The sequence below is a fragment of the Cervus canadensis genome, chromosome 7, assembly GCF_019320065.1.
Source record: "Cervus canadensis isolate Bull #8, Minnesota chromosome 7, ASM1932006v1, whole genome shotgun sequence".
Classification (NCBI taxonomy): Eukaryota; Metazoa; Chordata; class Mammalia; order Artiodactyla; family Cervidae; genus Cervus; species Cervus canadensis.
This window is the reverse complement of record NC_057392.1, coordinates 74,637,054-74,659,891: the sequence shown is the minus strand read 5'-3', so window position 1 is coordinate 74,659,891 and position 22,838 is coordinate 74,637,054. Positions and strand designations below refer to the sequence as shown.

At 37.6% G+C, this 22,838-nt stretch overlaps 1 protein-coding gene across 2 annotated transcripts in view; it reads right to left on the bottom strand.

Annotated features, from left to right (window-relative positions):
• Positions 1-1,726: 1,726 nt before the first annotated feature.
• The window catches only part of ZBBX (zinc finger B-box domain containing), a 110,128-nt gene continuing 89,016 nt past the window's right edge, over positions 1,727-22,838 (bottom strand). The window contains exons 16-19 of one of the 2 annotated variants that reach the window (XM_043474142.1): positions 22,666-22,782; positions 13,477-13,734; positions 3,730-3,868; positions 1,727-1,962 (exon numbers count right to left, since the gene is read on the bottom strand). In XM_043474142.1, coding sequence (XP_043330077.1) covers positions 1,836-1,962; positions 3,730-3,868; positions 13,477-13,734; positions 22,666-22,782 — 641 coding nt within the window. In that variant the 3' untranslated portion in view covers positions 1,727-1,835. The remainder of the gene's footprint in view (positions 1,963-3,729; positions 3,869-13,476; positions 13,735-22,665; positions 22,783-22,838) is intronic. The other variant, XM_043474143.1, reaches the window with a different exon arrangement.

Here is a 22,838-nt window from a genome sequence, read left to right as displayed (position 1 = left end):
CGAGAAACTTTAAACCGGAGCAGACACGCTGAAAAGAAAAATAGCAGCTCTTCCTATCTGAACAGATGAAGAGGAAATCCCCATTTTAACTACAGATACTAAAATTCAGCCTCAGGGTAAGACACCACAAGGGCTTTTGACACAAATGATAGATTCAAGGGTGACTCACTGTTGTCTCTCTTGGGGATTGTGGTGGAAGAAGTGCTCAGAGAACAATAACAATACTGAGGACTCACATTCTTCAAGTTATTTCTTTTGAAAAATTATACTCTGATAGTATGATTGGCTTTCCTGATTACTTTGTGTTCACTTATGTAAATCACTTTTTATAAACGGCATTTGTATGCTAAAAGACATAGAAATGCTGATAGATCTCTTTATCATCCTTTTCTACCCTGTAAGTAGATGATGTGTGAATGCCAGCACAATTTATTGATGCCATGAAAAAAGTATCAAAGATAGATTTACACTAAGCAACCATCAAGTCTATATGGGGTCTACCCAGAATCTCAGAATTTATAATCTTAGAATACTACCCAGATTAAAAAGAGTTTGAATCCTGAGATATGACTATGCTGTGGTGATGGCATAAAGGTTATGCCAACCTGTAGGGATGTTTCTCTGGTAAGTCAACAAATGCCTTAAGGAGAAACTGTCTGAAGACATTGCAAAGTGATATCCATAAAACTATCCTCCTTTCATCTTCTGTCCCTTTTGAAACTCTTGGTATTATAAAATTATGTGAAACCTTGAATACAAACCAACCCCAGGGACCACTACCACTCAGGACTAGCAAACAGTTGAAATGTCGTTTTTGGTTTTTTGTTTTTTTTTTAGTCTATCACAACAATCCTCCATACTGACTGTGTTTGTACTAGTCAGGGAAACACAGTTTGTACTTCTCCAGAGGAACAGAACCAGTTGTGATGGCTAGCAAATTCAAAATCTACAGGGCAGACAGCTAGGCTTGGGACCAGGGAAGGGTTGATGTTTTAGCTTCACCTGAAGGCAGTCTGAAGACAGAATTCTCTCTTCCTTAGAGGACCTCAGTCTACTATGGACAGTAATCTGCTTTACTCAAAGTCTGTTGATTTAAATGTTAATCTCACCTGAAAAATACCTTTATAGAAAGATCTAAAATAAAGTGACCAATATCTGAGTACTTTAGCCTGGCCAAGTTGCTACATAAAATGAACTATCACACTGGCCCTCCCAAAATAAGATAATTAGGGGATATTTTCAGTGTTTTACCATAACAGAGAATGGCAAGTATCATGTTCATTTTATTTCAGGTCCTCTTTTTCTTTTCTAGCAGCAACTTTTGATGCTACCAAAACACCTGTAAATGTCAAAAACCCTAACAAGAAAAAAAAAAATGAAACAAAGTAAAAAATGGATTCCAGTCTCAGCGATACTGCCAAGTATAACTAGGCCATCAAATGTACATTGGTGATATAATTATTTAAAATATAATTTAACAATTAAATATAACTTTAAAGATAAGCATGTACTAACATATAATATTGTACATCAACTATACTTCAATAAAAATAAATTAATTTTAAAAAGATAATCATGTACTACCTTCTGATAAGTTCTTAGAGACACAGTTATAACTTATTTTTAAAATTTCATTGAATGTTTCTAATATAATGTGCAATTTGGAAGAAAAAGCCCTTAAACTTATAATATCACTAATTTTTATTAGTCTGTAAACCTTGAAATATTAGAGACAATAATCAAAACTCTCTATCACCCGGACAGGTAATCACTTGATAACTTTTTTCAGGTTTGCTTTACTCTGGGTACAAAATGGAAAAAGTAATGAATGATTACTAGGTACTCTTTGACCACGGGAGTGTAATGACATGTTGCTTGTCAAGAAAATCTTCTTCCTCTTCGTCCGTACTGCTTTCAGAAACTGTCAGCAAAGACTGGATTCCAGTATCCTTTTCAGAAGAGCTGAAAATGCATTAAAATGTCAATACACAATATACAGAACCAGGTTTCAACTCTTCATTTATCTTCTGATCAATACTACACACACTGAAGTTATTGGAGGCAGGGAGACATGAGGGGGCTATTTCCATGGGCTGAGACCATAATTCTCAATGTGCCCAATAAACCAAGCCTCCGTGATTCTCATCATTCTCCCTCTCAAGAGATAAAGCCACAGTGGAACCAAGGAGAGAAGATTTTATGGTCTCTGGTTGCATCTTTCATTGATGATACTTTAGAAGGTACTTCAGAAACTTGCAGAGCCTCCAGGTTCTTGTTAAGAACATTCATCATTACGTTGGTGGTTTAACAGAATCCCAATGCATAGGCTGCCAGATAAATCACTTCTTTTGTGTACAGTAAATTAGGACCATGTGAATAGCCAGTCTAGATATGCCAAAGCCAAAATTAATGACAGCAATTATGTAGTTCTTTTATTTTCTTGCATCTTATGGTGAAAAGGAACTCATGGAAACTCTAGTGTGTTGCTGTCTGAGGCTTGGAGTCAGAAGTAGTATGGGGGCACAGAGAGGAGTCCGCATACTTCAGATATTTTGGTCCAAGTTATTAAAAATTTCAACCCATGTACACTACTAAATAATATAAAATATTTCACCCTGTGATGGATAGAACTCTTCTTTGGAATTTATGCCCCAAACAGGCTAAACCAGCATTTCGTAAACTCTTGTCTGTGGTCCAGTTCAGATCTTAAATGTGATTAAAAACAAAAACAAAAGAACTTTTCACTGGCCTAAACAGAGAAAAGAAGGACAAGGTAATAACTTTTTCATGAAATTTTTAATTTTAAAGAACTGTGCTTTATTCTATTAATATAATTCCCTTATATTTAGTCCTAAATATCCTTCATTTTATGAAGTTGGTTTAGTTACTTTGGTTTATCTTTAGGGAAAAAACTAGCAACTTTACACTGATCCCTTTTTAAAAAAAAATTTAAGTGGTGTTAGAAATGGAAAACTCCTTGAACCACAGATAAATGATTTTCTCCTTCAGAAAGACAGAATATGAACTCTTGATTCCTTTTTACTACAATATTAGACTTCAACAAATCAAAGGAATTTACAATTCAAGGGGATTTTATTTTACTTTTTTCTCAGTCTGTTTAGAAGAATCACATTTCCTTTTTCAGGGAATTCTGTATGACCATAACACCTTGACATGATAGACTACTTTTCTGAAGATTTATTAGTTTTACCAATGTTCCTTATAAACTGATCACCATCTCTAAATGCTCTTATCCTGTGTAAGGGAAGAATGAAGTCATATAGATTAAAATGATATCATTAACAATCTAGACTTGATTTCAAGAAGGAGACTTCTCAATACTCTATTCTAAAAACTTTATTCACGTTGACTAAGAGTCTATGAATACAAAGTATTGAAATTCAGTAACTTAATGAAGACAAGTAAGGCAACTGTTTTTCAATATAAGAAGAAATGCTGAAGGATTATTAAATTCCAAATGTCTTTTCATTTTCCTGACACATATCGTGCAGCAGAGAATTATCTCTTCACACTAAAGCAACAACTTCATAAGCCTTTCACTAAATCCTGATAAAAGCTTAGCAAAGCACCTCAACATTTTATAAAGAATAGCTATATAAATACACACATGAGGACAATCTTTATTTATGTAGTAAAGGTAACTAGTTGGGGGTTGTCAAAAATTTTACGATGCACTCTTTGTACATGTAAGCAGCATATTTAACCTACCTCTGTTCCTCCAATCCACAGAGACCCCTCACACCTGAGGCCTTAAGGAAATCTAGGGTGGTCTGACTTGTATTCAGCAAATGGTTGTTGAAGGCTGGTAACTCTTCTGAGGTTAGGCTGTAAAGTTTTTCTGAAGGATCTGAAATATTTTATTTCATGCATTGTCAACACATAAATTCAAGAAACAAATACAGAGCATATGGTGCCGAAAGCTTACTCAGTAAACTTTAAGCAGTACAAGGATAGGGGCTTCACAGGTAGCTCAGTGGTAAAGAATTTGCCTGCAATGCAGGAGATGCAAGAGACTGGGGTTCAATCCCTGTAGTAGGAAATGACAACACACTCCAGTATTCTTGCCTGGAAAATTCCATGGACAGAGGAGCCTGGTGGGCTACAGTACATGTGGTCCCAAAGAGTTGGATACGACTTAGCAACTAAACAGCAGTCTGACTTATTTTGCCTAGCCACATTGATTTTTAACATACACTAAACTTAAGTGCCAAATGCTCTGAAATTTTACAAAGTTCCAAGGAAATACAAGCAATCTTTTTTAAACTTACGATATTGTGCAACTCCTCAACTTGCCTGAATGTTAAACACTTTATTATATCTTTTTGTCTTCTAAGAAATAAAAGGTTTGCCCCCACACAATCTGAGGCAAAGGTTAGTTTTGGAAAAGCTACTCTTTCTTTTAGACTGGCTTGCTTTATTTGGGTAGATAATAACCATGTGTATGTGAAAGGGGAAAAGCCTTAAATCATCTTCTTTTTCCTGAAGTTGGCCTGTGATTCAGCCTGCTGCTGCTGCTGCTGCTAAGTCCCTTAGTCATGTCCAACTCTGTGCGACCCCATAGACGGCAGCCCACCAGGCTCCCCCGTCCCTGGGATTCTCCAGGCAAGAACACAGGAGTGGGTTGCCATTTCCTTCTCCAATGCATGAAAGTGAAAAGTGAAAGGGAAGACGCTCAGTCGTGTCTGACTCTTAGTGACCCCATGGACCGCAGCCTACCAGGCTCCTCCATCCATGGGATTTTCCAGGCAAGAGTACTAGAGTGGGGTGCCATTGCCTTCTCCTGATTCAGTCTGAGTAAGGACAAATAGTGCAAGTTCAATATCAAAAGTGTAAGCAATACCTTCTTACATGAACTACCAAAATATCAAGTATAGAAGTAAATATGATTACTATGTAATTAGACATAATGTTGTCAGAGCCATCTAACTCCCACAAGAGGTTATGCTATGTATGGTGACTTTTAAAACTATTAAAATTACTGGCTGCTATTCCTGGGCTTACCCAGATAGTGCAAGTGGTGAAGAACCTGCCTGCCAATGCAGGAGATGTAAGAGAGGGGAGTTCGATCCCAGGGTGGGGAAGATCTCCTAGAGGAGGGCATGGCAACCCATTCCAGTATTCTTGCCTGGAGAAACCTTTGGACAGAAGAGTCTGGCGGGCTACCGTCCGCAGGGTCTCAAAGAGTAGGACATGATTGAAGCAACTTAGCATGCATTCCTCCCTTCACTTTAATGAAAGTGACAGGATCAGAAGGACGAAGCACCAGACTGCATGTATTAAACCCCTGACTGAAGATAGTTGGGGGTGGGTAGTATTAACTTGAAGTTTGTGAGCAAGCAGAGATTCCCCTACAAAAATGAACTTAGAATATCCCTCCTGCAAGATAACTAAGATCATGGCATCTGATCCCATCACTTCATGGCAAATAGATAGGGAAACAGTGGGAACAGTGACAGACTTTATTTTCTTGGGCTCCAAAATCACTGCAGATGGTGGCTACAGCCATGAAATAAAAAGACGCTTACTCCTTGGAAGAAAAGTTACGACCAACCTAGACAACATATTAAAAAGCAGAGACCTTACTTTGCCAAAAACGGCCCATCTAGTCAAAGCTATGGTTTTTCCTGTAGTCATATATGGATGCGAGAGTTGGACTATAAAGAAAGCTGAGCACCGAAGATTTGTTGCTTTTGAACTGTGGTGTTGGAGAAGACTCTTGAGAGTCCCTTGGACTGCAAGGAGATCCAACCAGTCAATCCTAAATGAAATCAGTCCTGAATATTCACTGGAAGGACTGATGCTGAAGCTGAAACTCCAATACTTTGGCCACCTGATGCGAAGAGTTGACTCATTTGAAAAGACCCTGATGCTGGGAAAGACTGAAGGCAGGAGGAGAAGGGGACCACATAGGATGAGATGGTTGGATGGCATCACCAACTCAATGGACATGAGTTTGAGTAAACCCTGGGAGTTGGCGATGAACAGAGAGGCCTGGCATGCTGCAGTCTGTGGAGTCTCAAAGAGTCGGACATGACTGAGCGACTGAACTGAAGATAGACATCAATACATTTACAACTGTAAGTGCCCTTAGAAGTTCAGAGCATTCACAATGACAATATGTGGAGAAATCCGGCAGGCTGAGGGTTAAAGCTTCTGCTCCCATTACCCCAAAGCAAGCAAGACAGCTTTCATTGGTCTCATTTATGTTTGGGAATTCTCTATAAAATTACTTCTGAGAAAAACAAGATTCCTTAGTGAAAATTTTTGTCCCATCCCCACTTATTGGAGATTAGGAAATTGAGGGCCCACTAGGGACTGATAACTTGTTCACACAACTACAAGTAGAAGAACTGGAACTCAACGTAAGCTCTTTCAGCTCACCACAATCATAAATCACTATGTTCCAGAATCTAATTATTTAGCATTGGGCTATTATCTTCTCTACAAGGAGGTGTCCCCCCCTCTCCACAAGGTGAAAGAAAACAGGTATACAAGGTCCCTTTACATACCCCATGAAAGAGAATGTTACCCATGGGAAAGTAGTCAGCTCAGGATTTGGAATTGGTAGAACCACAGTGCTAACCCAATGGTGATGCTTAGATCTAAGGAATCCCACCAGGAGAGGTTAGTCTTTCAAGTCTCTCTGTTAGTCTTTCAAGTCCTAACTGAATGAATACTGAGCTAATTCAAATTGTACAAACAGAATGGGACTATTTTTGCATAATCATTCAGTCTCAAAATTTTATTTCAGAATTAATAGGAGTAGTTATTTAATTTCGGTTAACAGGAGCAGAGGTGACATCACTTGACTTTCAAGGCAGAAAAAAATAAAACTTTAACAAAAACCCTACTGTTAAAACCTAAAAGGTCAACCATACAAAAACCGAAGTGTTCTGATTTTTCTCATATGGGACCAGGGAAGATTGCATTAATATTTCCATTGGAGATTTTACTTTATAACCTTCAAATCAGCTGATTGTTGAGAGTGGATTGAAGTTAAACCTTTCCTCTCCCTGGAATAAATGGGATATGTGTATGTTCTTTGATCACTGAAGAATCTCTTAAATGCAATAATAAAGAATGGCAAAGAGGGAAAATCGACTATATACAAAGTTCCACAGTATATTTCTAAAACTCAGGTCACTTAAAACACATACATAAAACTTTATTCTACAGGGAAATAAACACATATGAATAAATAAATGAAGTAAAGAGGAAAGGAAGGACCAAATGACAGGTTAACCCCTTTCAAGGAACAGAAACAAAGCATATAGGCAATTTCCCAGTAAATAATTCACCACCACCAACAAAAACAAACACCACTTCTAAAGGACTAGATACACATACAAAAGACATCCCGATATTCGGGAGATATGACCATCAGGACCCTCCCGCAGTAACCTGCGAGCCCACCCAGCCCAACCCACCAGCCTGTTTCCCCTCCTCCGCTGTCTTGCCTCATTTATCCTTCAACCCGTCTTTCCTTTGCCTTCACTCTGCCCAACACCTTCTCCCTCTCAAGTGATCACAATAGTGATCTGAAGGAAGGATCTCAAATTATTTAAGTGGCACACGGTTCTGGTGATCGGACAGAGGCACGTGGGGCAGGCCTGCCTGGGTTTGTGCGTGGGTGCCCCTGGGCACCCAGGGGAGGCAGTCACTGCACCATCCAGAGTCTCAGTTTCTGCAGCCACACAGGGGAGACCAAAAGTAGCACCACTTCCTCACCCATCTACCAACAGGATAGCGATGAAGATCAAATGGAGCAACAGCTCATATAAGAACAAACAGTGATTATTACGACTTATTGAATGGCTTCATATTCCTACATCAGAATTTTTTAATATGTTGACTTTCACTTTTATGTGTCACTCAACTTTTTTTCCTGAAATTCCAAGATACTTTATAGCAAAAAAAAAAAAATGCCATTCTAATTCAATTTCACCTGACTGTCTTTACAAGGGTTATCAAGTTAATTAGATAACTATAATCCTGATTAGCCATTTTACAGTTTAATATCTTACTTGATGGTCAGCCTTCTAATTACTCAGGAAACCACTGCCTCACTATTTGACTTCATACTGTAGTTAGTAAGGCTACATCTGCTAGTATCAGGTAGATTTTTATTCTTTCTTATTTAAGAAAAAGTTCTCTGTCTTTAATTACTCAGCTGAGTACCTGTGGACTCGTACAAGCATAGGATTGCCAAAGGAATTTAAGGACCACAAAAACTCAAACAACAAGTCAGAATGAGTTTAAAACAAATGAGACTTTTCTTTTTGGCCGCATGGTGTGGCATGTGGGATTTCAGTTCCCTGAGCAAGGACTGAAGCTGTGCCCCCTGCACTGGGAATGCAGTCTTAGCCACTGAACCACCAGAGAAGGCCCAAAACAATAATTTTTAACCACTGAAGAGGTGAATGCTTTACTGTATTTGATTACTGATATTTTCTCATAATGCAAATCTTCTGATATTTCCAAATTATGCCTTGGTAATGGCTCAGTGGTAAATAATCTACCTGCAGTGCAGAAGACACAGGAGACACGGGCTTGATACCTGGGTCTGGAAGGTCCCCCGGAAGAGGAAATGGCAACCACTCCAGTGCTCTTGCCTGGAGAATACCATGGACAGAGGAGCCTGGTAGATTACAGTCCAAAGGGTCACAAAGGGTCAGACATGACTGAGAGACTACAGCATAAGCAGAATTTAGTGTTATTTACAAAGGTACTTGTGGAGGAATAATTATACGGCATGAACTAGAGCTAACCATAATTCTCAAAGTGGCCCAGAAGAAAACATGGTTCTAGAATAGAAACAGATTTTATGTTTTTGACTAAAAGTTGGACATGCCAAGAGCACCTTAGCTTACTGTACGTCAAAAGCACTGTTCACTGGTTTCTTATATAATTTAACAGTGTTTTCAGGACAGACTATGTGCTAAGCACTTCAATGTTAAAGTGCATGTGTGTGTGTATGTGCAAAATTTTTATAAAATTAGTATTTAATATATACTCAAATACAATCACTGAACAATTTATGATAGGATCTATTATCATACTCATCTTTCATACATGGAAACTGATACAGAGAGAGATTAAGAAAGTATAATAATTTGTCCGTTGTCACAAAGCTGGGAATTTGTAGCTCCACATTGCAGAGCCAAACCCCTGGCCCTAGAGCCTGGCTCTCAACCACCCTGCTTTGCTGGCTCCTTGTTTCCTGATTCAGCCTGCACACACACACACACACACACACACACACACGCACACACACACACACACACACATATCCTCATCTCCCACTGGCCCCATCTCCTTCTGAAATGACTCTATTGTCAGCCTCAGCAATTGGAGTCGAAGGAGAAACACTACTCAATGTAATTATTTCCTGTCTTCTCTTGCCCAGACTCTTTGGCAGGGCTCTTTTCCTAGAACTTGGAGGAAGTGGAGGTATCCTAGAGCTGACATAAAATCAGTCATAAGGTATGTTGCTTACAAAAAAGGCAGCTTTCATGGAAATGCACACCCATTTACATTTGTATGAGGACAGTTGTGTAGCTGTATCTGTGTGAGACCAGACTTCATTGAGAGTTGTTTCAGAACTCACCACGAGTGAGTGTGGATGGAATTTCTCTACCCGCTGATGCTGAACAGAATATAAAAGTCTGTGCAGAATCAATGAATTTTCCAGAATAAAGCCTGATTGCACCACCGCAGCTGTCGCCTCCCTGACTGTTGGGACGATTTGGCTGATGTGCACTCCTCCTCTTTCCTCAGCTCCAGGTGAATTTCTCCAAAGCTGTGCATTCATCCAAGGCCAATCTTCCCAAAGAGAAAGACAGCCATTCCCCAGTGGACTGGGTGTAAGTGATTACATTCTGCTCCTGGCCCATCAGAAAGCTCTGGTAGTTCACAGGCTATGTAGTGTGTACTTGTTTTTAATGTACGAAAAGTTATGTATTCTGGTGAAAATACTGGTGTGGGTGTATGAGGAAATGAGTGACAGGGAAAAGGTGAAGCACATAAGCACAAACCTGATAAACAAAATAAAAAAGCTGAGAGGTTAGAGACAAACAACCCAAAACTACTGTTCGTAAAGTATCTCATTTGTAAATAATGAAATTGATCAATTTACCAAATCAGACAACCTTCATCTTCTGATTAAAAATTGCATTACTATCCTTTTGATCTAGTTCAGATCTGATATGCTTCATTTTAGAACTAATTTTTTAAAGGTATTTTTATGTGACCCATTTTTTTTAAAGTCTGTATTAAATTTGTTACAATATCATTTCTGGTTTTGTTTTGTTTTTTGGCCACTAGGCATGTGGGATCTTAGCTCCCCAACCAGGATTGAGCCCTCTACCCTCTGCATTGGAAGGCAAAGTCTTAACCACTGAACCTCCAGGGAAGTCCCTAGAAATGACATTTGACATGAGAATTACCTCCAAGCATATTTATATTTGATTTTTAGTAATGTGGGATAAGGCAAGTGCATGATAGGTAAAGGTGAATCACAATTTCTTCTTCTCCAATCCCTAATGAAATGAATAGGAAAGGGAAAAAAATAAAAAATAAAATAAAATCATAAGTGGAACGAAAGGAAGAGATACAAATTCACATAATAAACCTTGACAAGTCAGGGACAACAAAGGAATAAACAGAAGATTCATTAAGGTCCAGCTGGGGGCCTACTGCTGTCCACACCCTTTCTCCTGCCCACTCAGTATGCACACAAACTAGTAATAGGAAAAGGAGAGTCATCTAAGGTGCTCACAAGTCTTCCCAGTATCATAAGAAATTGGGGAAAAAAAGTGGGTAAGGGGAAAGCAAGGAGAAAATGTTGAAAATATTTTTAAGCCCTGAACATCCACCATAATATCTTAGCAGAGGCAAGACAATCGCATACCCGCAGGTGGCCCAACAGAGACAAAACACATTTGAAATCAGGTCCAATGAAGTTTGGCATTCAATAAAATCCAGAAAAAGACAAGAGAGCCCAGATCCTCCAGTAAAGGAAGCTGAACTCCTCAGTCCTTCATCTACACTCCCCTGTGCCTTTGAGCCAGCGGGATACAGAAAAGAGTCAATGGCCAACTCACAAACAGCAGCTCCATAGAGAAGACGGACACGTCCAACCCAAGTAGAGAAGAGAGAGTAGATTTTAGGGAGAGTGAAGTCTCACTATATCAGAAAAGACAGAAGATACGAGCAAAGCCACTCACAACACATGTGAACAAGTAAGACACAAGGAAATGACAGCAAACAAACTGGAATCCAAGAATTCACACAAAAAATGATTAAGTGAAAGAGCAATCTGGTAGATAACAGATCAAGACCCTAAGAAAATTCTCTCATAAATCCTTTGGTTACAGAATAAATAATAAGAATGACATTTCTAAAAAGAATAAAACTAATTTAAAAGATCAAATAGCAACATGTCAGACATCAAAAAGGAAAAGCAAACTTGTTCCTGGATTGGACCTTGCACCAGAAAAAAAACATGCTATAATGAACATCACTGAGACAATTTTAAAAAATTAAATATGTACTGAAGGTTTGAGAATTACAATGTATTGATGTTTAATTTCTTGATTTTGATCACTATACTATGGTTACACAAGAAAAAGCTGTTGCTTGTAGGAAATACACTAAAATATATTTTTGGAAAAGGGTCATGATTCTTGTAACATTCCCTCAAATGGTTCAGAAAAAGAGTTGTATTTGTGTGTGTGTGTGTGTGTGTGTGTGTGTGTGCGCGCGCGTGCACATATGTGCAAACGAGGTAAAAGACAAACAGGTCATGAAATGGGTGAAGTGTATATGGAAGTTCCTTGTACTATTCTTACATTCTTGCAATTCTCTAAGTTTAAATTACATCAAAGTAAAAATTACCCAAAAAAAGAATACCTGTAGAGAGCTAATTTATTGGGTCAGTCCATAAAGAATGGACTATAACTAGCTGAAAGTTGAAATGATGATACAAGAGACAAACGAGATAATCACAGTAAATAAAAAGCAAAATAAAAACAGCTTAAAGCAATTGAAGAAACATAAACATTGTAAAAAGATCCAACATAAACAAAACAGGTTTCTCGGCAGCAAAAACCCAAATGGAACAGAAAAGCAATTCAAATATATGACAGAAGAAAATTTCTCTGAGAACAGAGAGCAACTTCTGTGCTTTAAGAAATGCTGAATTACTGATATTGAAATACAATCCTGGTCTAATAACTGAATTTCAAATATTAAGAAAAAAAATTCTTCAAACATCCAATCAAGAAAGAAGCATGTCACATGCAAAAGAGAGTGAAGTAAAAAATGAGAAACTTCGAACTACTTCACAGCAGGATTCAGATCCAGGAAAGGATGAATCAGTGCGTACAAGGTTTAAGAGAAAAATGACCCAAGGAAATTTTGTTGTTGTTTAATAGCTAAGTCGTGTTCAACTCTTTCGAGACCCCATGGACTTGTAGCCTGCCAGGCTCCTCTGTCCTTGGGATTTCCCAGGCAAGAAACTGGAGTGCGTTGCCACTTCCTTCTCCAAGGGATCTTCCTGACCCTAGGATCAAACCCATGTCTCTTGACTGGTAGGCAGATTCTTTACCACTGAGCCACCCGGGAAGCCCAGATGCAAGGAGAATACCCACAGTCAATTTGCCATTCAAATACAAAGGTAGCAGGCATTCTCCAACATGACAGGATTCAGGTAATAGAGCTACCACAAGCTCTACCAATGGGAAAGAATTTGACAATTAAATTCAACCAAACAAAAGTTAAATGGAGAAACTGTGCCAAAGTACTAACTAGCACATTATCCAGTGACAGAAGACAGTGGAGAAATGCCTACTAAGTGCAGAGGAAAAAAATTGCTAAATTAATCTGACTTGCCAATGGACTCTAAAGATAAAACAGACATTTTCAAGAATGCCACAATCAAAACTTCTAGAAATGAATGAAAATAAAAGGCTCAAAATTGGGAAGTCTTAGTAAAAATGCAGAATCTTGCATCCCACCCCAGACATACACCTGCATTATAACAACACCCCTGGGGGATTTATGTACACATTGAAAAGTGAGAAATACTGCTTCAAAAGATCAGATGGAATAGCTCTTGTCTCTAAGAATACTAGGCAGTGGCTCTTATAAGAGATTAGTCACTCAGTGAGCTTGTAGGAAGGAGAAAAAAAAAAATTTTTTTTCTGTCCACATGAAGGACCTTAGCCACCACTTAACTGTGAATTATATGAACTAAGGGGATAATCTCCGATTTGGCTGGGCACACACAAGTTCTATAACATTTTCAGGGTGACATCAGAGGATAGTCAAGAAAATAGACACAAAGGTTGATGGTTTAAAGAGGAAAAGGGAAAAGTTTGTTTGCTTGGAGCATGATATGGAGAATCAGGCAGAAGGCAGAGTTAATACTGTTTATGGTGAAAAAAATAGCATTACCTGCAAGATTTCTCAGCTCATTTAATTCTTTTTCCAAACTGTCTAAGGTCTGCTGATCATCAGTGTCATCTAAGAAAGGCTCATCATGGTCAGTATCATCAATATATTCAATTTCTGAAATTTCAGAAGCAGCTTTAGAGAGTGACTGAGCAACTGCACTTCTTGACCGGGGATGAGAAGAAGAAAAGCAACTGGAACTTCTTTTCACAGAGTTGGAAAGTGGTAAATTTGCTGTTGAAGGTCTCTGTGATATCTGGCCTAAAATAAAAAATAAATTAATCAACCATTTTAAAAATTCTGAATGAATGCTTTAAAAGATACAGAATACTAGCCTCCTGAACTCAGTTAAATTCATGCAACAGAATTTATGAGAAAATGAACTTTAGATTATCATGTATTTTGCTTTACCTCCTTTTGTGAATCCTAAATTACCTTTTTTGTGTTATAAAGAACACTTTGGGTTATTCTTCCCTAATTTTGTCTACTTTCGAGAAGTAGAGAAAGGCAAGCTAATTTCAATATTAACTAAAACAAAAGTCTGTAAGTGCAGTCAATTCCAGAACAATTCAACATACCAATCTTATCATCTACTCCATGGCCAACCATTGTACTATGTTTCTTAAATTCTAGGACAATACTGCACTGTGCCTTGTAAGAGAAAAAACCCCACAGGATAAACATGGTACCACTTCCTAATGATCCAATTTTATTTGATGATGTGTATATTCATCTATTAAAACAGATATGGAGACAAAATAGACCAGTATGCAAAACCTTTTGGAAAAACAAAGGATTTAAAGAAAACTGAGAGTACATTTCTAATTTTCCTAAATATTAGTTCACTCTCAGCTGCTTTATAGGGCACTTCAGTGGAAAAATTACAGAAGCAGAGATCTGAGTCAGATTAGTACTTTGTTCCACGAGGGCAGTCACCATTTTGTCTTGATTTATTTCAAAGGTCGACTTAGTTGGTTTCTTCAATATGTGTGGTTCTTTCATGGTAGGAAAAAAAAATCCCTTCAAAATTTATACTAACAAAACATAACTATATATATATCATTTGGTATTGCTCACAAGACTCTTTAATAAAGGCCAAGGGAATATTCAAGGCACAAATTTAGATATTCATAGCACAGGTATAGTGTTAATATAGTGAATCATTATTTTGATTTAGATAAATACATGTATATTAAACATAAATAATTTATAAGATAATCTTGCATTCCCTTAATACAAATTGCCTTTGTGTAAAATGTTGGATTCTTTAAAGAAGTGTTATGGCCATTATCATGAAAATTATGATTTGACTGAATATATGTCATACATCATGCCCACCCTATTGACTCAAAGAAAAATGTAAAATTCAGAAGAGTGGCTACAGGCAATTGTTTTGTAATAAACAGTCAATGATTATTGAGTTTGTCTTTTCTTTTTTAAGATCTACTTTGAAGGTAGCTAGTACCCTAAGAAGAATCAACATTCAGAAAACTAAGATCATGGTATCTGGTACCATCACTTCATGGGAAATAGATGGGGAGACAGTGGAAACAGTGTCAGAATTTATTTTCTGGGGCTCCAAAATCACTGAAGATGGTGATTGCTGCTGCTGCTGCTGAGTCACTTCAGTCGTGTCCGACTCTGTGCGACCCCATAGATTGCAACCCACCAGGCTCCCCTGTCCCTGGGATTCTCCAGGCAAGAATACTGGAGTGGGTTGCCATTTCCTTCCCCAATGCATGAAAGTGAAAATTGAAAGTGAAGTCGCTCAGTCGTGTCCGACTCTTAGTAACCCCATGGACTGCATGCAGCCTACCAGGCTCCTCCGTCCATGGGATTTTCCAGGCAAGAGTACTGGAGTGGGTTGCTATTGCCTTCTCCGATGGTGACTGCAGCCATGAAATTAAAAGACACTTACTCCTTGGAAGGAAAGTTATGACCAACCTAGAGAGCATATTAAAAAGCAAAGACAATACTTTGCCAACAAAGGTCTGTCTGGTCAAGGCTATGGTTTTTCCAGTGGTCATGTATGGATGTGAGACTTGGACTGTGAGGAAAGCTGAGCACCGAAAAATTGATGCTTTTGAACTATGGTGTTGGAGAAGACTCTTGAGCGTCCCTTGGACTGCAAGGAGATCAAACCAGTCCATCCTAAAAGAGGTCAGTCCTGGGTGTTCATTGGAAGGACTGATGCTGAAGCTGAAACTCCAATACTTTAGCCACCTCATGTGAAGAGCTGACTCATTGGAAAAGACCCTGATGCTGGGAGGGATTGGGGGCAGGAGGAGAAGGGGACGACAAAGGATGAGATGGCTGGATGGCATCACCGACTCGATGGATATGAGTTTGAGTAAACTCCGGGAGTTGGTGATGGACAGGGAGGCCTCGCGTGCTGCGATTCATGGGGTTGCAAAGAGTCAGACATGACTGAGCGACTGAACTGAACTGAAGAAGAATCTTAATGCAGTATGTAATTATTTAAGCAATTAAAACTGACTAAGGTAAGTCCCAAAGGGTACCAATTTTAATAAACATCTCAGAAATCAATTTTGAAAACAATTTTTGTTGGAATGAAATTGTAAATAAATTAAAAGTCTGACCTTTTTGTATCTGTTTGCACTCAGAGATAATTCTAAAGAAAAACAACTGACAAAAATGTGCCTATGATTGGGTCATTTATTTTTCTGGAATTGAGCTGCAGGAGTTGCTTGTATATTTTTGAGATTGATCCTTTGTCTGTTTCTTCATTTGCTATTATTTTCTCCCAATCTGAGGGCTGTCTTTTCACCTTACTAATAGTTTCCTTTGTAGTGCAAAAGCTTTTAAGTTTCATTAGGTCCCATTTGTTTAGTTTTGCTTTTATTTCCAATATTCTGGGAGGTGGGTCGTAGAGGATCTTGCTGTGATTTATGTCGGAGAGTGTTTTGCCTATGTTCTCCTCTAGGAGTTTTATAGTTTCTGGTCTTACATTTAGATCTTTAATCCATTTTGAGTGTATTTTTGTGTATGGTGTTAGAAAGTGTTCTAGTTTCATTCTTTTACAAGCGGTTGACCAGTTATCCCAGCACCACTTGTTAAAGAGGTTGTCTTTTTTCCATTGTATATCTTTGCCTCCTTTGTCAAAGATAAGGTGTCCATAGGTCCGTGGATTTATCTCTGGGCTTTCTATTCTGTTCCATTCATCTATATTTCTGTGTTTGTGCCAGTACCATACTGTCTTGATGACTGTGGCTTTGTAGTAGAGTCTGAAGTCAGGCAGGTTGATTCCTCCAGTTCCATTCTTCTTTCTCAAGATTACTTTGGCTATTCGAGGTTTTTTGTATTTCCATACAAATTGTGAAATTATTTGTTCTAGTTCTGTGAAAAATACCGTTGGTAACTTGATAGGGATTGCATTGAATCTATAGATTGCTTTAGGTAGAATAGCCATTTTGACAATATTGATTCTTCCAATCCATGAACACGGTATGTTTCTCCATCTGTTTGTGTCCTCTTTGATTTCTTTCATCAGTGTTTTATAGTTTTCTATGTATAGGTCTTTTGTTTCTTTAGGTAGATATACTCCTAAGTATTTTATTCTTTTTGTTGCAATGGTGAATGGTATTGTTTCTTTAATTTCTCTTTCTGTTTTTTCATTGTTAGTATATAGGAATGCAAGGGATTTCTGTGTGTTAATTTTATATCCTGCAACTTTACTATATTCATTGATTAGCTCTAGTAATTTTCTGGTAGAGTTTTTAGGGTTTTCTATGTAGAGGATCATGTCATCTGCAAACAGTGAGAGTTTCACTTCTTCTTTTCCTATCTGGATTCCTTTTACTTCTTTTTCTGCTCTGATTGCTGTGGCCAAAACTTCCAACACTGTGTTGAATAGTAGTGGTGAGAGTGGGCACCCTTGTCTTGTTCCTGATTTCAGGGGAAATGCTTTCAATTTTTCACCATTGAGGGTGATGCTTGCTGTGGGTTTGTCATATATAGCTTTTATTATGTTGAGGTATGTTCCTTCTATTTCTGCTTTTTGGAGAGTTTTAATCATAAATGAGTGTTGAATTTTGTCAAAGGCTTTCTCTGCATCTATTGAGATAATCATATGGTTTTTATCTTTCAATTTGTTAATGTGGTGTATTACATTGATTGATTTGCGGATATTAAAGAATCCTTGCATTCCTGGGATAAAGCCCACTTGGTCATGGTGTATGATTTTTTTAATATGTTGTTGGATTCTGTTTGCTAGAATTTTGTTAAGGATTTTTGCATCTATGTTCATTAGTGATATTGGCCTGTAGTTTTCTTTTTTTGTGGCATCTTTGTCTGGTTTTGGAATTAGGGTGATGGTGGCCTCATAGAATGAGTTTGGAAGCTTACCTTCATCTGCAATTTTCTGGAAGAGTTTGAGTAAGATAGGTGTTAGCTCTTCTCTAAATTTTTGGTAGAATTCAGCTGTGAAGCCATCTGGTCCTGGGCTTTTGTTTGCTGGAAGATTTTTGATTACAGTTTCGATTTCCTTGCTTGTGATGGGTCTGTTAAGATCTTCTATTTCTTCCTGGTTCAGTTTTGGAATAAATGCTGGAGAGGGTGTGGAGAAAAGGGAACCCTCTTACACTGTTGGTGGGAATGCAAACTAGTACAGCCGCTATGGAAAACAGTGTGGAGATTTCTTAAAAAACTGGAAATAGAACTGCCATATGACCCAGCAATCCCACTTCTGGGCATACACACTGAGGAAACCAGATCTGAAAGAGACACGTGCACCCCAATGTTCATCGCAGCACTGTTTATAATAGCCAGGACATGGAAGCAACCTAGATGCCCATCAGCAGATGAATGGATAAGGAAGCTTTGGTACATATACACCATGGAATATTACTCAGCCGTTAAAAAGAATTCATTTGAATCAGTTCTAGTGAGATGGATGAAACTGGAGCCCCTTATACAGAGTGAAGTAAGCCAGAAAGATAAAGAACATTACAGCATACTAACACATATATATGGAATTTAGAAAGATGGTAACGATAACCCTATATGTAAAACGGAAAAAGAGACACAGAAATACAGAACAGACTTTTGAACTCTGTGGGAGAATGTGAGGGTGGGATATTTCAAAAGAACAGCATGTATACTATTTATGGTGAAACAGATCACCAGCCCAGGTGGGATGCATGAGACAGGTGCTTGGGCCTGGTGCACTGGGAAGACCCAGAGGAATCAGGTGGAGGGGGAGGTGGGAGGGGGGATCGGGATGGGGAATACGTGTAAATCTATGGCTGATTCATATCAATGTATGACAAAAAAAAAAAATAAATTAAAAAAAAAAATGTGCCTATGTTTTTTTAAAAAAGTTAAGTATCCCTAAGATTTATTTTAATGACTAGAAGTTGGAAATATTTTACCTGTAAGGAATCAATATTTTATTTAAAGACATCAAGAATAACAAATCTGCCACTTTCATAAGTGAACCAGCAGTAGAAACAGTAATGGTAGAAGTACAGGTCAGAGAGTATATAATTCAGCTATAAACAATAATACAATAATTCAGCTATAAAAATAGAAACTTCTAGATCTATGGAGAAAACCACACCTTCTTACTGTGCTACATCTCAATCACAATTTAAAGGAATTTAGAACTCGTTAAAATAAAACACATGAAAGATGTTATTAAAAAAAACTGGACTTCTGCCAACACAGAGAAATATGAGATGAGAAAATTTTAACATAATGTATATGCCCTTCAGAAAATTCAGATTATGAACATTTGCTGAATTCTCATCACAACATCTGGCTGCCACAGTATTAGAGGTTAATTGATCCCAATTGAGAAGAAAAAGTACACAGGTGTAGGTCAGACATGCTTACCATACAGCAAAGAAAGAGACTATTTTTCTTACTGGAAGTATACTCAAAGTGCAATTTAATGTACATAAGCCATAGAAAGACAGAGTGGTTTCAGTTTGGTCCTCGGTTTTATTTATTTTGTTCATTTAGATAAATATGTCATTCCCTTTAATGTTTCCTGTATAAGATTATTAATGTTATTGTTAGGGTTAAGATTAGAGACACGGTTAAGACAGGCACAAATGAAAAATGCCATGACTAAAGGGATCATCCTATATTTTAATTTGTAGATTATAAACATAATCTTTTGGAAGTAACCTTTTGGAAATAACTTACGCCATCACTGGCAATGTAAATAATATTTCCATAAATGTTTCAGGAGCACTTAGAAAATACATTTTCTAATGTATGAATTCTCAGTAATTTACACAGTGGAGCAAGAATATTAAAAGACAAATATGTTTTGTGACCTTTATCCAGGGGAAAATATACTGAGTCCTTTGGTCAGAATGTTATTTATTATTGAAACACTATGCAAAAAGCAGGTTACTCTGCTTATATTTCATCCAATTCTAATGTTTTATTTAGAACAGTAATAATTACCACTGTATTAAAGGCTATTCAGTGAGTGATTAATATTTTTTATATCTTTATTGGTATTCTTATACCCATTAATATGACCAAAACCACTATTTTACATTATCATCCCAATATTTTGCTGGTCTTATTAGTAATCATAGCATATTATTCTTGAACTAACACCAAGGACACTTTCTTTTATTATATTTATAGTGTAACTGTGATCAGGGTTAATCTATAATTTCCTCAGATTACAGAGAGAGGAAGCTGGGGTCGGTCAGGGAACAGTAGGTTTTGGCAGTGGGTGGGAAGAATCAATGAACTTGCTGAAAAACACACATGTATTTCATAGCTACCAGGTTTTTACATCACAAATTTAAAAGCCTTACAGAAAGAGTAATTCCTTTATATACTGGCACCAACTCAGAATATAAGATTTCTGTAACTTGTGGCATAGTCAGGAAATTTTCATTTTTATTTCAGGTCATTACCTCTGTAGTTATCTCCTTCTACCTCTAACTGGGAAGTCTTAACAATTCTTTAAGATTTGGCTGAAATCTCACCTACCGTCTAAAATCTTGCATACAGATAGGTTTCAATGGCAAAGCAATTATTTTACCACTTCCATTCGTAAAAAAATGCACATGCACCTACCCCTATTATAACTGATCATATGTACTATTATTAGCTACCTATCAGTCTCCAGAAGCATGTTATTCATGTTTTTTTATAGACCTTTTATTACATATGGTATAATTTATGTATTTACAAGACTATGGTTTTTCCAGTAGTCATATATAGATGTGAGAGTTGGACCAAAAAGAAGGCTAAGTGTCAAAGAATTGATGCTTTAGAATTCTGGTGCTGGAGAAGACTCGAGAGTCCCTTGGACTGCAAGGAGATTCAACCAGTCCATCCTAAAGGAAATCAGTCCTGAATATTCATTGGAAGGACTGATGCTAAAGCTGAAGCTCCAATGCTTTGGACACCCACTGCGAACAGCAGACTCATTAGAAAAGACTCTGATGCTGGGAAGGATTGAAGGCAAGAAGAGAAGGGGGCAACAGAGGATAAGATGGTTGGATAGCATCACTGACTCAGTGGACATGAGTTTGAGCAAACTCTGGGAGACAGTGAAGGACAGGGAAGCCTGGCATGCTTCAGATCGTGAGGTGGCAAAGAGTCAGACACGACATAGTGAATGAACAACAACAACATATCTATACAGCAGTTTTCTCAAAGTATGATTTTTTGACTATATACGTCGGCATGAAGTGGAATCATTGATAAAATAAATGCAAATCCCTGAACCTTATCTCAGCAAAATTTCTAACGGTGAGATCTAGGAATGCCACAACAGTTTCTCAGGTGATTATACTCACACTGACACTTGCAGGCCTCTGAACTGGACTCTAAGTTCTCAGGCTTCTGGGAAGGTGGCTTATTTTATATCACCATGCCTCAAGCAGGTGCTCCTTCAAATGTTTTTTATAGCAAATTATTGATTTCAACAGACCACGGCAAATGGATACTTCAAGGCATTTGGCTACTTACTTATAAAGATTTGTCCTAGTAACAAATTCTCATGGCATACATGAGAGTTTGTCTTTATCAATCTATGGTGACTTTAAAAAGTTCCTTTGACTACCTCAGAAGGAAGCAGCCAGAATTTTCAAAGCTGCCCCAGCCTTTGATATGAGATATCTAATTATAGAGCCAAAAAACATTTATCATACATGAATGGATTTTCCACTAAAAAAAAAAAAAGCCTATTAAAATCTGACAGTTTCTCAACATAAATGCATATGGAAAGAATCTAAGCTGGCCAAGTTGTTTTAATCATAGGATTTAAGGCAAGAGAGAAATATAAATCTTACATATATGGACAAATCATACGTAATTAAATTTCTGGCTTGAAGTTGGCCTTCAGATGAAGTCAAACAGTCCCTCCTGTCAAATGTTTCTCCTGAATCATGAGCTCCCAAGATCAAAGAACATGACTCAGGCAACTCTTTTCCCCAGGACCCAGCACAAGGTCCTCATACTCACCATGTGTGTTGAATTGTCTTAATTCATCAGTCATCAACTGAAACTTCATATGAAATTGAGCACAAAGCAAATCTACTTTATCAGGTACTTTCAGATAACAATAATAACCAGTAACACTACCGATTTTAATGACGTCAAAACTCTCTGCATGCACTTACTAGAAAAATACTGCAATGAGCATTCAATATGTCAAAAGAGTTATGGTATAGAAAAACCTAAAAATTATTTTGGCTAGAAAATAGAATTAATAAACTGAAATCAAGATTCCAGGGCCAACACATTAAGCATTAGATTTAAACCAGCAGTGTCTTAACCATAGCAGCAAGCAGCAATCTCATGGCTTTGTGTGATCATAATATGAATCAAGTAGAGGAAGATACAAAATCTAGTATAAATATACTGTTTCTTGAAAGTGTAATGAAACTCAGTGTGTATTTTATAAGGGTTGTTCAAAATATATATGCTTTATCCTGAGCTACATTTTAAAAATATCATTCTCTAGTACACTGTGGCAGAAAATAGCTAAGACTGTAAAATGTATGTTTTTGAGAGGAGTAATGACTATTCTTGGTTTTTTGGCTTTGGAAGAAAAGTCCAGAACAGTTTAAATGAATAAATTTAAATTAAATAACTGACAAAATGAATTTTCAGGTGCCCAGTAAAGTACTAAGAGATAAACTAATAAACACACTGAGCTACAATATGGATCGGCAGCCTTACAGTCAATCTTACCAGTCTTTAGTTGTGTTCTCCTTGCTGATAGTTCCTGGGAAAACTTCAGAACACCCAAGGCAACTGTGTTGTCAGCACATGCACTTACACTGTGGCCTGGGATCCATTCTCTGTCCCCTAAAACGGTAAAATTACATAAGGCAGAAAAAGAGGAGATATCCATGTTGTTGATT